Source organism: Corticium candelabrum, chromosome 21 (assembly GCF_963422355.1).
Source record: "Corticium candelabrum chromosome 21, ooCorCand1.1, whole genome shotgun sequence".
Lineage (NCBI taxonomy): Eukaryota > Metazoa > Porifera > Homoscleromorpha > Homosclerophorida > Plakinidae > Corticium > Corticium candelabrum.
Window position 1 is genome coordinate 1877402 of NC_085105.1, and position 15731 is coordinate 1893132.

General features: G+C 42.6%; 1 protein-coding gene and 1 non-coding gene across 2 annotated transcripts; both read left to right on the forward strand.

Moving 5' to 3' along the window:
• Positions 1–3480: 3480 nt before the first annotated feature.
• Trnae-uuc (transfer RNA glutamic acid (anticodon UUC)) lies at positions 3481–3552 on the forward strand. Its single transcript has one exon. It is a non-coding gene; the product is annotated as a tRNA-Glu (tRNA).
• Positions 3553–4189: 637 nt separating this feature from the next.
• LOC134196902 (serine/threonine-protein kinase PAK 1-like) lies at positions 4190–12907 on the forward strand. The gene is made up of 18 exons (XM_062666121.1): positions 4190–4453; positions 4593–4675; positions 5525–5599; positions 5994–6072; positions 6130–6194; positions 6248–6340; positions 6747–6792; positions 6857–6916; positions 6983–7046; positions 8246–8294; positions 8364–8405; positions 8528–8623; positions 8684–8776; positions 10981–11080; positions 11334–11449; positions 11926–12006; positions 12064–12201; positions 12579–12907. Exons 1-18 carry the CDS (start codon positions 4261–4263, stop codon positions 12663–12665), a joined length of 1560 nt encoding a protein of 519 aa, XP_062522105.1. The 5' UTR covers positions 4190–4260; the 3' UTR covers positions 12666–12907.
• The last annotated feature ends 2824 nt before the right edge of the window (positions 12908–15731 follow it).

A 15731-nucleotide genomic window follows, 5' to 3' on the forward strand; every position in this document is an offset into this window, starting at 1 on the left:
GGGCATGAGCTGTGCGGATAACCGGTTTGAAAAATTATTAGGTACTAGTATACATGGCCCGTCCTTCGTACGGGCAAGATACTGTAGTGTAAAGATAGGCGTGTGGACACGTCACGTGCAATCTTTGTTGCGAGGTCCCGGATAAACTGAATGAATTCGAATCTTGCTCTTCGCGCTTGTTTTTATAGAAATCGACACACTGCCTGTGTAGCGCTTGCTTCAGAAAACGTGTAGGTTGAATTCGGTGTAAATGCAATCAGAATTTGGAGAGAAACGAAAGCGCTAGAAGAGTAAGTTTCGTCGACAAGAGATATTCGATTGCTCGAAGCTTTGCGAAGGACGACGATGCATACGGTCTACACAGGACTGGTGTGGGCGTGTGTTCGAATGAACTGGAATGTGTAGCGTTTGCGTCATCGAGAAATTTTACGCGGGGATCGACCCCTCGAGAGGGGACCCGGTCCAAATTTTTTATTTTTTACGCAAACCTTTCCCCGTGCGTGTCGAGTGTGCGTGCCGAGTGTGCGTGCCGATTTCGGTTGCAAACGGACAAAAGACGTGACCGCCACACGCGAACACACACACACACACACACACACACACACACACACACACACACACACACACACACACACACACACACACACACACACACACACAGAATTTGAGCTTTATATAGTAGATAGTCAGTGCACGAATTTCGCGTACAGTGGAAAAACTCATGAAGCTAGGTAGTGCATGGAACGTCCCTGAGAACACTTGTAGATATCACTAGAGCTCTTGGAGTCAAACCAGCGATCAACATATCAATCTTTTTTAGACAATAGCTATATATATATATATATATATATATATATATATATATATATATATATATATATATATACATCTATATTCTACCATGCACCAAAGGCTAATTACATCATGTATACATTAATTAGCCTACATGTCGCTTAAAGCGTTTCCGTACTAGACTACAGTACTGGTACGTATTACATGCGAAAGTTGACATCGCCGCGTATTACTGAAATATCAGGTTACTTCTTGCTATACTTAGATAGACATTCCTAGCACCAAACCGCCATTCCCACGGCACTGTATACCTATACATACATACATATATTTCTATGCTTGGATGTGGCCAAACAACATAGGAACACGCCGACATGACGCCTTATGCGATGTTCTTTTTCACGCTTTGCTTGTGGATAATGGCAACTGCCGTGAGGAACAATGCTGCAACACTAATACTTGTACCAGACTGGGTGATATTTTTCATTCTGACTTTGAACAAGGCTGTGTCACCTATTTCGATGTAACAGTCAAGAACACAATGCAACAGTCATACGTTACCCAAACAGCTTACAGTGCGAAAAATGCAGCTGCAGCTGGAGAAAGGGAAAAAGACCAACGTTATAAAGCCAATGTCACATCAACTGGGAGTATTTTCCACCCTCTTGTGTGTGAATCTCTTGGCCTGTGATTACCATACAGTTTGGAAGTATTGAAGACCATCGCACGACGTCTATCTTTTAAAAGAAATTTGACAGTCAGCCAGGAAGTCACTAACATACATGAACCACTGTCGATGAAACTCTGGCTATATAACACCAAAATGATATTGCATAGACTGGCTTTAGATTGTACAGACGTGTTTTCTGGATAGTGTGTGTTAGATACCCACGTCGGTGGGTTTATATAAAATATATATATTACTCTCTCTAAAAATAAACATATATATATATATATATGATACGCGAAATTTATGCAATGTCTAGTTGCTTACAGCAGCAGCGGAAGCTCCAAATGTTTGAAAAAGGAATTTGAGTCGCCATTTTGATTTATTAACTTGATTTTATTAATTAATCTGTGACAAAGAAGTAGCCAGTTCAGCATGGACACAAATGATCACAACCATGTGTATCAATTAATTAATTTAGACGAGTTAACTGCCGCACCATCCAATATTATTTGCTTCCAAAGTATTTTCTTTGATTATCGTCCAGTCTAGATTGGAGGGGCGATGACTCCAATTTGAGTCTCTTAATAATTTGGAGGGGCACTTACCCTCTTTCCCCCCCGGTTCCACCGCCCTTGAGACTCAGCCATAGTTAATTAATTAATTAAAGTTAATTAGACAGATAGGTAGCTGCAAGCCTTCTGAAAACCACGATTTATATATAGGGTTTGTACTATAGGTTTGTACTATAGGTCTGTACTATAGATCTCTAGTATAGGTTTGTACTATAGATTTGTACTCGAGGTTTGACTATAGGATTGTACTCTAGGTTTGTACTATAGGTTTGTACTATATGCTTGTACTATCAGTTTGTACTGTAGGTTTGTACTGTAGGTTTGTACTATAGGTTTGTACTATAGGTCTGTACTCGAGGTTTGTACTATAGGATTGTACTCTAGGTTTGTACTATAGGTTTGTACTATATGCTTGTACTATCGGTTTGTACTGTAGGTTTGTACTATAGGTTTGTACTATAGGTTTGTACTATAGGTTTGTACTCGAGGTTTGTACTCGAGGTTTGTACTGAAGGTTTGTACTATAGGTCTGTACTATAGGTCTGTACTATAGGTCTGTACTCTAGGTCTGTACTATAGGTCTGTACTCTAGGTCTGTACTCTAGGTCTGTCTGTACTCTAGGTTTGTACTCTAGGTTTGTACTCTAGGTTTGTACTCTAGGTTTGCGTACCGCAAAGTCCGTAAATAGTCTGTAGTCGTTCGTGGCTACATGTACATGCACGTATGTTAGCCTAGTAGGTTCCGGTCCCTAGATTTCGAAAGCTACTAGGATCTAAGTGATTGATTTTCGCCTTAGCAGTTGCAGACAAAGTTCTGTTGTCTAATTTCCACATATCATGGCAATCGCAAACATGAATATTGTGGTTGTTAATTAGATAAACTTTTATTACCCGAGGCCTGGATATCCGGGCTAAGGGTATAGTTATTTGATTAATTATGTAACTAATGCGTGTGCAAAAGAGTTAGATTAGCTAGTTTGTTTGTAGTTCTAGACAACTTAGCTGCTAAAATTTGTTAATAGAAGCAATCAATAACGTCATAGGGGCGGCGGAGTTCCTTTGGATTGTGGGAGGAGCAAAGAATTTCACAACTGCCGCCATTTTGATTAAAAACTGAATATGGTTGATTTCAACCGTTTGTCATTGAATCTGTGACAGAAGTAGCCAGAGCTGCATGCACACAAATGATCATGACGATGTGTATCAAGCGAGTCAACTGCAACACCAGCCACTTGCAAGCAAACAAAAATTTAGGTAACTAACTAAACTTCCCTAGATTTTTTATCATTGTCTAGCATTGGAGGGCCTTTACCCCCCAATTCCGATATTGGAGGGGCAATTTGCTTCCGGTTCCGTCGCCCTGCAGTGCTAAAAGACAAAAAAATTTTGTCAACCATGCTAGACTTCTGTACATCTACCGTGTTTGTTACACCTTTGTCAGCTGAGTCCCACATGGTCTAGTGGTTAGGATTCGAGGTTTTCACCCTCGCGGCCCGGGTTCGATTCCCGGTGTGGGAATCACTGAAATTTTTTCTTTTTAGAGAAAAGTATCAATATAAATTTAGTTTCTTTTACAATGCAAAAATGTCTACTTGTTTAATTTTTATACATTGTAGTAACCTTTTGTTGATCTAATATCAAACGACAACCCTATGATACGCAGACACTAAATGGCAAATAGCATCGCCTGCGTTACGATCTGCTATTTTTATATTCGTGGGCTTCATCGCCAAAAACGAATAGACAATTGCAGATGTTGTACACATGTACTGTCCGCATCAGCAAAATGATTGGCGTAACGCGCGCTAAAAAGCAAGGCAGTACAGTTTGTTGGGTAACCCAAACTGCCTACAGCTAGAGTCGTTGACACATTTTCAAAGTTTTTAAATATGTCTAAAATCTACTAAATTAGGCTACCTGTCAGAATCTTTATGATTCTAAACGTTTCTCAACTGTAAATTAATTAATAACTAACTAATTCTATTCGGCGCTCCTGCTGATCCCCTGTAGTGCAGAGTTGTGGTAGTCCGACTGCGTGTCACACACAGCACAGGCTTACAATTGTTACAAAAAATAATAGTTATTAATTAAATTAGGTATCTTTTTGTTGCTTATTAATTTCTATTAGTGACGTCATAGCAGGTGACATCCCGGATAGAGATATCCTCGTGTGGACCTTCACTCGTTTCACGACTGCACTCGGGCCGTTCGCGCTCTTTTACTCTCATGTCGGACGACAAAAGTCCCGCGCCACCACAGCGCGGCGTCTCGATGCGCGCAGACCCGACAACAGGCTCACCCATCACATCCTCCATGACGGCTCCGCAGAGACCTCTACCGAGCGCTCCAAGCGAAGATAAGAAAGAGAAAAAAAGCAAGAGCTCAAAAGGCGGTCTATTTTCGAGCAAAAAGGCAGAGGGTAAGGAAGGTCCCCTCAACTAGGTCACGTGGGCGGTGATTTGAATCACGGAATAACTGAATGACGTGACAGAGCGCTTTGTTGCGTTTTCGCGCTTTTTGAGCGTCTCTGCTCGCTGATCGTCATTGGTTTGCGTTAGGAAAGCGGCCGCTCATCTCATCGCCGCAGAACTTCGAGCACACCGTGCACGTCGGTTTCGACGCGCATACTGGAGAGTTCTCGGTGAGAGCCGGTCACGTGACGTGTTGTGTGTTGTTTGATTGGAGGGTTGAGTATGTCTTAGTGTGCTTGCGTTGGTGTTTTGTTGTTGCTGTTGGTGTGTGTTGTACGACGTGTGGAAGTGTCTTTCATGTTGGTCTTTGTATTGCATGACTGTTGGCTAGAGATGGTGTATGAGTTGGTCCATTTTGTCTGTCTGTTTGTCTGTGTTTCTGTCTTTGTCTGTCTGTTCATCTGTTTTTATGTCTCTGTTTGTATGTCTGTTCATTTGTCTGTTTGTCTGTCTGTCTGTCTGTTTGTCTGTCTGTTTGTCTTTCTGTCTGTCTGTCTGTTTGTTTGTTTGTATGTCTGTATGTCTGTCTGTATGTCTATGTATGTATGTTTGTATGTCTGTATGTAGGTATGTCTGTCTGTATGTATGTATGTCTGTATGTCTATGTCTGTCTGTCTATCTGTTACTTTATTAAAATGTGTTGCGTGGCTGTTGATGAGATGTGTTGTTATGCATGAGTTGGTTCAAGTGAGTGATACTTTGGTAATGGAAATGGTCTTAATCGTTTGCATGTGAGATGTGACGTGTAGTGGAGACTGAAGTCTTGAGTGTTTGTTTGGTTGCCTTATAGATTTTAGTGATTTGGTGTATCTGCCCGTTTGTTTATGTACTTGTTGACTTGTTTTTTACTTTTGTTTGTCATTTTATTGTGTGTGTTTGTCTGTTTGTTTACCTGTCTTCATCTGTCTCTGCCTGTTTCTGTCTGTCTGGCTGTCTCTGTCTGTCTGTTGCAGATTTGAATTTAATTTTGTTCTTTGGGAGAGGCTTTTACTCAACATTGTGTTGTGTTTGTGTGTCAGGGAATGCCTGAAGCATGGGCTAAGCTGTTGATGCATTCAGGAATAACGCAGGCTGAAAAGAAAAAGAATCCACAAGTGAGATATTGTTTTGTCTCTTTGTCTGTCTGTCTGTCTGTTTGCCTGTCCATTCGTCCGTCTCTGTCTGCTTGTATGTTTTGTCTGTCTGTCTGTCTGTCTGTTCATCAGTCTGTCTGTTCATCTGTTTGTTTGTTTGTCTGTCTGTCTGTTTTGTCTGTCTGTCTGTTTTGTCTGTCTGTCTGTTCATGTGTTTGTCTATCTGTCTGTCTGTCTGTCTGTTCATCTGTTTGTCTGTCTGTCTGTCTGTCTGTCTGTTTGTCTCTCTGTCTCTCTGTCTGTTTGTCTGTCTTTGTCTATCTGTTTGTCTATCTGTTTGTCTCTATCATAGTACTGTGTTGTAGTACGTTCATCCAGTACAGCTACAAATGAATGCATGCATCTTCTTGTGCAGGCCGTTATAGACGTTTTGAAATTCTACAATGCTGACAGAGAACCCGAAGAAAAATACATGACCGTTTCAAAGAAACCTTGTAAGCCAAATACAAACATACTGTCTCTCAACTGTTACAGAAACTCTCTACACACAGCCTCCCAGAAGCCATCCATTACTGACCCATCGATATTCCAGAAGCCGGCCGACCAATTAGAACCTGTAAGGTACATCTTTATTGGTGTAGACATGTGTTGTGAGGTGTGAGTGTTTAGGTAAGGGAAGCGCCGGAACCTCCTCGTCATCGAGAAGTTGAGGCGATGAAACCTCCGGCCATTGCTCCTAGACCAGAGATGACGAAGACGAAGGTGTGTTGTTGAAACTGTTTTAGTGAATGACGGTATGAGGGAGTTGTCTTGGAGTGAATGGTAGAGTTTTGTGGATATGGTGATAATGTATACGGACAGATGGGCAGACTGACAGATTGACAGACAGACAGATTGACAGACAGACTGACAGATTGACAGACAGACTGACAGATTGACAGACAGACAGATTGGCAGACAGACAGACAGATTGGCAGACAGACTGACAGATTGACAGACAGACAGACTGACAGATTGACAGACAGACTGACAGATTGACAGACAGACAAACAGACGGACAGACATGTGTAGGCAATCTTCATAATTAGATTGCACTCAAGTTGTACTGCTCATTTGATTGTCACTCAGCTAATATGGTATCTGATCATTTCTGTATGTCATCGTTCAGCCATCTCATTTTGATACAAAATCACCAGGGAAAGATCAGCCAGCAGGTAACACCACCACCACCACCACATCTTCTCTGTTTGTCACAGTCTCACACTTGATTGCTCACAGCTCAAATGAGAGGGAAAAAGAAACAGAAAATGAGCGACGAAGAAATCATCAGTAGACTAAGTAGACACACTGATATCTTGTTCAACTAGCGAAACGTGACGTCAGTTGTCACATCGTGCGTTGCAGAGCAGATCGTTAGTGTAGGCGACCCCAAGAAACGTTACACGAAGTTTGAGAAGATCGGACAAGGGTAAGACACACGCAGTGGTCATTCATCTCTTTGAATGATTCTACTCGTCAGTCGTTCGCATGTGTGCACACGTGTGTGTTAGCATGAGATATGGAATGACTAATTCAGCTATGAGCCTCTAAGAAAGGGACTTTGTAAATGTCACAAGACTTGGTGAGTAGCGTACTCTAAACGTGTAGCGCTGAACCGACTTCCGGTCTGGGGACTTATTTTGTCTGTGGCTGGCTATGTGACTATGTCACACTTCAAGAATGTGCTACACCTCCATTGTGTGGCCCAATCACAAAGCAGTATTTTCTTTATGTCATATGCGGCAACCAGAGACAATGGACAAACAGCCAATCAGATGTGCGAAACATCCACGAAAGAGTTTCTTACCAGAACAGTGTAATTCATGTTTGCAACGAATGCTTTTATGTCCCGTGTGTGTTGACTTTCGCTATTGTATTTCAACGACTACAGACTATTTACGGACATTGCAGTCAGGCGAAACAACAGTCACTATGTACGAGTTTACATACTTTACAGGTAGCACGTTTAGAAAGAAAAATAGCCGGCGTATTCAAAATTCTTCACAACAATTGATCCTAGTGTACATGGTGTCCAGAAGGCTCATAGCTGTGGAGGTGATGGTGTAAATGCGGCTTCAAGTACTAGTTACTAATAAAAGACCAGGGCTTTTATTTAGACGGGCTTATATGGTATGATGGTATTGACTGCATGCTAGAGTGTTGCAAGTTGTTTCACTTGTCATTTCGTACACTACTCAGTACTGGCATTTGTTCACATGTCATCAACGTTGGTAGTGATTCCCACACTTGAAAGAATATATGATATATGATAGTTTCAAATGAGTGGCTGAGTAGGAGCCTCTGGTGCAGAACAAATCCCACTTGTATGCATGCAACTGAAGACAGGGTGGGGTTTCTATTCAGTCTGGGTCTTTAAGAGCAAACTCAGACTAAGTTGCAGAGCGGTTTGAGTTGGAGTCTCGGGGTTTGAATTGTGGTGGGGCTTGTATTTGGATGGGTACAGTAATTTCACATTATTGGGAAAACTCGCACTTAGCAGAGAAAATTGATGGCCTCGTGCTGTACTCAACTGTGTGTGTGTGTGTGTGTGTGTGTGTGTGTGTGTGTGTTTGTATTGTTTGTAATGTTTGTTGAATGGTAAACATGTAATACTCTGTGTTCGTTTAGTGCTGCCGGGACTGTGTATTCTGCTATTGAGATTGCAACAGGCAATGAGGTAGGAATTTGAGTGGTTTATGTGTGGAACAGGTTGAGGTTAGTTGCTGTTGTTACGTTTTGTTTTTAGGTTGCAATCAAGCAGATGAACCTTCAACAGCAGCCGAAGAAGGTACTAAATGGTTGTTAAGTGTGTGTGTGTGTGTGTGTGTGTGTGTGTGTGTGTGTGTGTGTGTGTGTGTGTGTGTGTGTGTGTGTCAACTGTCGTGTGTTCATCCTCTTTTCTGCATACAGGAGCTGATCATCAATGAAATTCTCGTTATGAGAGACAACAAGAACAAAAACATTGTGAACTATCTGGACAGTTACCTTGTGACTGACGAGTTATGGGTGAGTGACAGTCAGCATCCTCATGTGTGATGGTCGTCAAGCATGCACCATTGACTAAAGGTTGTGATGGAATATCTTGCTGGCGGATCTTTAACTGACGTTGTCACTGAGACCGTAATGAGCGAAGGGCAGATCGCTGCAGTCAGCAGAGAGGTAGGTATATCGATATCAATTACATCTTTAGTGTTAATTTAGTTAATTAATTTAAACACGATTGTACGTGTCATTGGTGTTCAGTTGGAATAGCAGCTTTCTATCAGTCAGGGAAATACGTGCTTGAGGAAACGAATAGAATCATAGCCATAGACGACGATGCACAATGGCAAGTAGTTAAGAAATAGATAAATATATTATTGTATATACTAGTCCTCACCCGTCCTATGGGTTGTAGGAATTGCGCTAGCACCTAGATAGTAGTAGCTACCTAGCGAAGAACACGTAATAATTAACTTTCGCCAGTCGTACATTATGTGGCACGTACCAGAGTAGCCCCCATCTCACAATCTCACTGTAGGGCGGGTCTGTGTGTGACTCTAGAGACAACACACACATGCACATGGACATGCACAAACACGCACACAGACAGACAGACACACACACACACACACATACACACACACACACACACACACACACACACACACACACACACACACACTGTATTATTCACTCGAGTCAGAGTTATGTCTCTTAGCATCCCACTACCTATGCGCTACACGTCATGCAGTGAAGAAGACGCACCCCACCGGCTCTCCGACTGGCGAAGTACAGTGGCTGGCGAGTGCACATCACATCCGCATACTTGGCTCATTGAACAAACAAACTCTGGCGCATCTCATTTTAGGCTGCCAAAGTCTCGTTTCTGCCCGTCGGAGGCAGTGTAGGCGAAATCCGACTCAACCGTCTGTCTCCGACGGCTGAACTCGAGCGGGAGACTGTCATCGTGTTGATTGATGCATTACAGACCATTCATCCAGACAGACAGAAGCGTGGGTTGGCGTATTATAGTATAGGATTTTATCCGTGTTTCTAGATTTCAAAGTAGTGTTTGTGTCGTCAGTAATGATGGCTTCTGAATAGGGAACTCTGCAAATAGTGTGTGCGATTTGATTAGCAGTTTGTGGGTCATTTGATTGAGCAGGTGGATGGACATTATATATACAATTGTATTTATTGTTGCATAGCAACTGTGACTACCAGGAATTTCCTAAGCAGCGCCCAAGGCACGGAAATGGGATTTCTAGGGAAGAAAATCCGTTCTCAATAAGTGCCTGAGCGGTTCGGAGAAAACTTTGGAAATTGGCAGATTGACTTGAGTACCACAGAGTAGGCAAGTGTGAGAGGCCCATCTTACAACCGGTAGTCTTTAGAGACTTAAGAGTGCAACCAGACCTGATGGCCCTCTTACGCTTCTTGTCAGGCATTTCTTTAGAGGTTCCTTCTTTAATCCACAGTGTAAGACAGCTGTCTGGATGCCAAACCTGTAGTACACTGTAGTGTAGTACAGACATGAGCATAGCTATTGAGCCACCCCCATATCAGCTGAGGAATGGGAATCAACAGAACATTGCAGATTTATGAATATACCTGCTTTGTTCTGATATTGGACGCTTTGACAACCCGTAGCAACAAAAAGATTAGAGAATGACCAGACCAACCACCACTGCCATGCATTACCATGTCCAAACCGTTTATGTTGTGACATCACAAGAGCAGATGAGAATGGACTCACAATATGCAAGTAAACTGAAACATATAATCTCTATTTAATCTTTGAGTATGTCTTCTGACATAAACAAAGTCATTTTATTGTTTAGAAGCTTTTGAAATTGATTAACTTTAAAATTTACTGGTTGAACTGACAGCAAGAAGCAGTCATGTGTATCTCAACAGGTCACACATCACCTCCAATGTCAGACATGCAGATGGCACAATCAGAGCCATTACCTCACCATTATGATTTGTTTTAATTTACCAAAAAGTGCAGCTGTCACTGTAGATGCATGTACTTGCAGTGTCTAAGAAAGTCTAATAATTTTTTAATCTCAGTCACATGCTCAGGGTGCCTCCATAATGATGCCCATGCCTGTAACGTACGTTACTAATACAGCCTTGGAATATTGATGGACTTTGGGCTGCGATGTTGAATCACACACCACAGTCTTGATGCTCATTAGCGGCTCATGGGCTGTTAGTTTCCAAAAGATCTCCCAGGAAATTGCCGGTAGTTGTTTTAAATGTGTAGACACTATGTTTTTTGTTATTGCTGTGTGCAGGTTTGGGTGTGTGCACGCCTAAGTAATTGTTTTAGTGGATGTTTTTGTGTTGGTTAATTGTGAGTGTTTTGTTTGTTTTAGTGTCTTGAGGCGTTGCGGTTTCTTCATAACAGTGCTGTGATTCATCGAGATATTAAGAGCGATAATGTCTTACTTGGAATGGATGGACAAGTCAAACTGAGTGAGAGCAATATGATACACACACACACACACACACACACACACACACACACACACACACACACACACACACACACACACACACACAAGCATGGAAACAAACTAACAAATATACAAATGGAAACACAAACACAAACAAACATGCAAACAAGGAAACGAACAACACACACACACACACACACACACACACACACACACACACACACACACACATTTCTGCAACCTGTTAGATGGTATTGTATTATCATTTCTAGCTGACTTTGGATTTTGTGCTCAAATCACACCAGAGCAGTCGAAACGTTCGACAATGGTAGGCACACCATATTGGATGGCTCCGGAGGTCGTCACTCGCAAGGCATATGGACCTAAGGTAACTAGCATTGGACCCGTGCAAATTCCACTTGTTGCTCTGCATATTATACGAGTCACAACTGTGTACGCACAGTAGCATATGCATGTTGAATAGAGAATGATGCCTTGCCTAGTCTTAGTTTCCTGTGTTGCTGTCTCTCTGTGTGTGTCTTTACATATATATGCTCACTGGTTGCTCATTCAGCAAGCGTATTTGGTCTCTCTCTCTCTCTCTCTCTCTCTCTCTCTCTCACACACACACACACACACACACACACACACACACACGAGCATGTTATATAGACTTAGATTATGGTGGGGTGCATTATCAAGATAACTTACCGAGACTCTGAGGGCTTCCTGAGAATAATTAGCCGAGGCTATTATAGCATTTAACTGTGTGTGTGTGTGTGTGTGTGTGTGTGTGTGTGTGTGTGTGTGTGTGTGTGTGTGTGTGTGTGTGTGTGTGTGTGTGTGATGTTGCTTCATTTGTAGGTTGATATCTGGAGTCTGGGCATTATGGCAATTGAAATGATCGAAGGAGAGCCTCCGTACTTAAATGAAAACCCACTTAGGGTATTGGATGGTGCACTTGTGTGATGGTCAAGTGGGTTGTGATTGTTGTGGTTGTAGGCTTTATATCTTATTGCAACGAATGGAACTCCTGAGATTCAACATCCCGATCGACTTTCTGAAGATTTCAGGAGTTTTCTTGCGTGTTGTTTAGATATGGATGTGGATAAGAGATATGACGCTGAAAGGTTGCTTAAAGTAAGAGTTGAGAAGATGCCAGAGGGCTGTGTGTGTGTGTGTGTGTGTGTGTGTGTGTTTGTGTGTGTGTGTGTGTCCATTATCTGTTTGTCTACCTATATGTCTCTCTGTGTGTGTATCTGTCTGTCCATGTGTTTGTATGTCTATCTATTTGTCTGTCTGTTTGTGCATCTGTGTGTCCATGTGTCTGTCTGTCATCTATTTGTCTGCCTATGTGTCTGTCTGTTTGTGCATGTGTGTCCATGTGTCTATCCATGTGTCTGTCTGTCTGTATGTTAATTTGTCTATGTCTCTCTGTTTTGTGTATCTGTTTGTCCATGTGACTGTCTGTTCATGTACCTGTTTGTCTGCGTCTTCTCATCACATCTCTATTACAGCATCCGTTCTTGAAAAAGGCAGCTCCTTTGACAAGCCTAACACCTCTCATATTAGCAGCACGAGAGCAACAGAACAAGAATCGCTGACACCAGCCACTGACTTCTCCAAACCAATACGGAGTGATCACAATCTTTTGTACGAGTTGAACCTCATTACTCTAACCATGTACTGTACTATTGTATTGTGCATGTGTTTTTTTCTATGTCGTTCTGTGCATATATATTAGACTTCGATTTGTAAATCTATTTGGGATGGGCTATGTCGTTTGTTAATGATGCCCTTGTTTATGTTGAACGAGAGTGTGATTAATATGAGGATAAGAAAATGATGAAGCTTGGCAGTCATATAGCCTCGCGTAGTAGACCCTTTCTCGCAGCAGCGTATTTCCGGATATATCCATATACAGTATAAGTATCCGTGGATCCGGGCGTAGCGGCGAGAAAGGGTCTGGCTACGCGAGGCTTGACACACACACACACACACACACACACACACACACACACACACACACACACACACACACACACACACACACATTTCACGCTGCGTTCATTCCAATGAGAAGCGATGCAGGCCAAGGTTACCATAGGTTATATCGGAGGAGTGGATGTTCTCTGACAGCAGAAACGCTCGTGGTTGTGGAGGCTTTGTTGGCGGAATGTTTGGTGACAGTACTGACATTGACTAGTCAGGGACTGACCATGTTTCTGTCTCTGGTGGTTTACAAGGCCGGAATGATTTACAGCAGTAAATCCACAACCATCAAAGCTGCAGCGTAAAGCAAACTCTGATGTCGTTTGCCTTGCTTCTCGGCGACGTTTCTGCTCATCCTTGCGGTATTTCTCTTGTTCTTCCTTCTTGAAATTTACTTCCTGTGTGGCAGCTCAGATCTGATTCCTCCACTCCTTTCTATCTTCTGCTAGTATCCTCCAAACCCCATCAAGATTGCAATTCCTTAAATCTCTCAGTACCAAATCGTTCCATCTCATTCTCTGGCCTCCGACTGAACGTCTACCTTGGGGCGATGCACACACCAAAAAGCTTCCTCGGTAGACGACACTCATCCATGCGCAAGATGTAACCCAATAACCGAAGACGTCTCTGTGTCAGCATGGTGGGGATTCTTTGTAGGTTGGCTATCTTTCTGATGGAGGTGTCTCTCTTCCCATCTCATAGGAACACTCCAATGATGGAGCGGAGGCTTCTCATCACAAAGCTCTGTAAGCGATGTATCTGCGGCTCCAGAAGTACTGCTGTTTCCAAACCATATAAAAGAGTGGAAAATACTACAGAGACAAAGATGTTCAGCTTGGTACTAGACTTAATCTTCCTCTGGTGCCAAAGGTTGCGGTTAAGTGACCCATATGACTGAGATGCTTTGGTTATCCGTGTTGATATCTCAACATCCATGGAGCAATTATTAGAAAGATAACTTCCAAGGTACTGAAAGGATGATACCACCTCAATTGGATCACAATCAGGATGCAAAGAAATGGAACATGGAGAATGGGCATCAGCTCCAGGTAGGACAGCGAGAAGCTTGATTTTCTTGTAATTGATGGTAAGCCCCATGTGATGGCAAGACGAATCCAGAGATTTCAGCAAGGAGGATAGACTTTCATAAGAATCAGATATCAATGCCATATCATCAGCATATTCAAGGTCTGACACTGACACCTCTGATGTAAGCTTCTTCCTGTTTCCTACCAGGTCAGCATCCAGAAGATATGACAAGCACACACCTACATCTGGTTGGTGATCAGTAATGACATGTCGAATCACAGAGTCAAAGTAGAGGTTGAATAAAGTTGGAGCAAGTACACAACCCTGTTTGACACCACTAGAAACAGAGAAATGATCTGAGATTTTACCATAGGTCCTTACAGCGGCAGAAGTGTTACTGTACAATGCTTCAATGATTTTGAGCAGCTTAGATGGCAAGTGGTAACAATACTGAAGAACAGACTAGAGAGCTGTTCTATTAATTAATTGAATCGTAGGCCTTACGGAGGTCTACAAAACAGATGTATAAAGGACGATGGTACTCCCTGGCTGTTTCCATCAACACCCTGAGAGAAAAGAGTTGGTCGGTGCACCCTCTGCCCTTGCGGAAACCACACTGGTTCTCACGCAAGAGGGACTCCGCTCTGGGTTTGATCCTGTTCAATATATCACGAGTAAAAACCTTCCTGAAGATGCTCAAGAGGGCAATGCCTCTATAGTTGTCGCACTCGGAACGACTTCCCTTCTTGTGAAGAGGGACAATGAGGTGGTTCAACCAATCTGAGGGGATACTCTCGCTGCTCCAGATGAAGTTGAACAGTGAAGTGAGCTAGCAGATGGTTTCGTCTCCTCCCAACTTCAGCAACTCAGCAGATATGCCGTCATCTCCTGGAGCCTTACCATCTCTGAGCTGTGCGATAGCTACCTGAATCTCATCTTCAGATATGGGCTGGGACAAGTTTTCATCATCTGGGAATAGTTCTCTGTAAGATGGTGTGGCAGCAATGATGTCGGGTAGTGCATCAGTATCCAACTGGCAGTTTGATGAGCAACAATTAGACACTTCTGCAAAGTGTTCTGCCCAACGTCGAAGCTTGTCGATGTCACTTGAGAGAATGGATCTATTCTTTGCTAGGATGTTGGATGATGAAGTCTTGGATGCCTGTTTCTTAAGTAGCCTGAGCTCTTTGACTAGGCTCCCAACACAACCTATAGCTAGTTGCTGTAACATGTTTTTGCTTTCTTTTTAGCTTCTACTGCTCTAGCACTCCACCAGGCATTTCTTGATTTGTCACCAGCTACCTTGGTTAAACTTCACACACACACACACACACACACACACACACACACACACACACACACACACACACACACACACACACACACACACACACACACACACAAGATTATATTGTGGCTGGGAAATACGCAAAAAATTAGTTGCTGATTGTTTTCGTGTGTTGATGATTGATGAGAAGAATGAAGTTTATGTTACGTAAAGAAACGTGCTCACAGAACTTTGAAGAGGACGCTCACTAAAGCGCATTATTCATTATCCTACCTACTGTATAGCAGGCCGGTCACGTGACGTACACTAACCTTGCTCTTCTATATCAGGGTTCTACGAATTCAAGATAATGCCGTTTTGG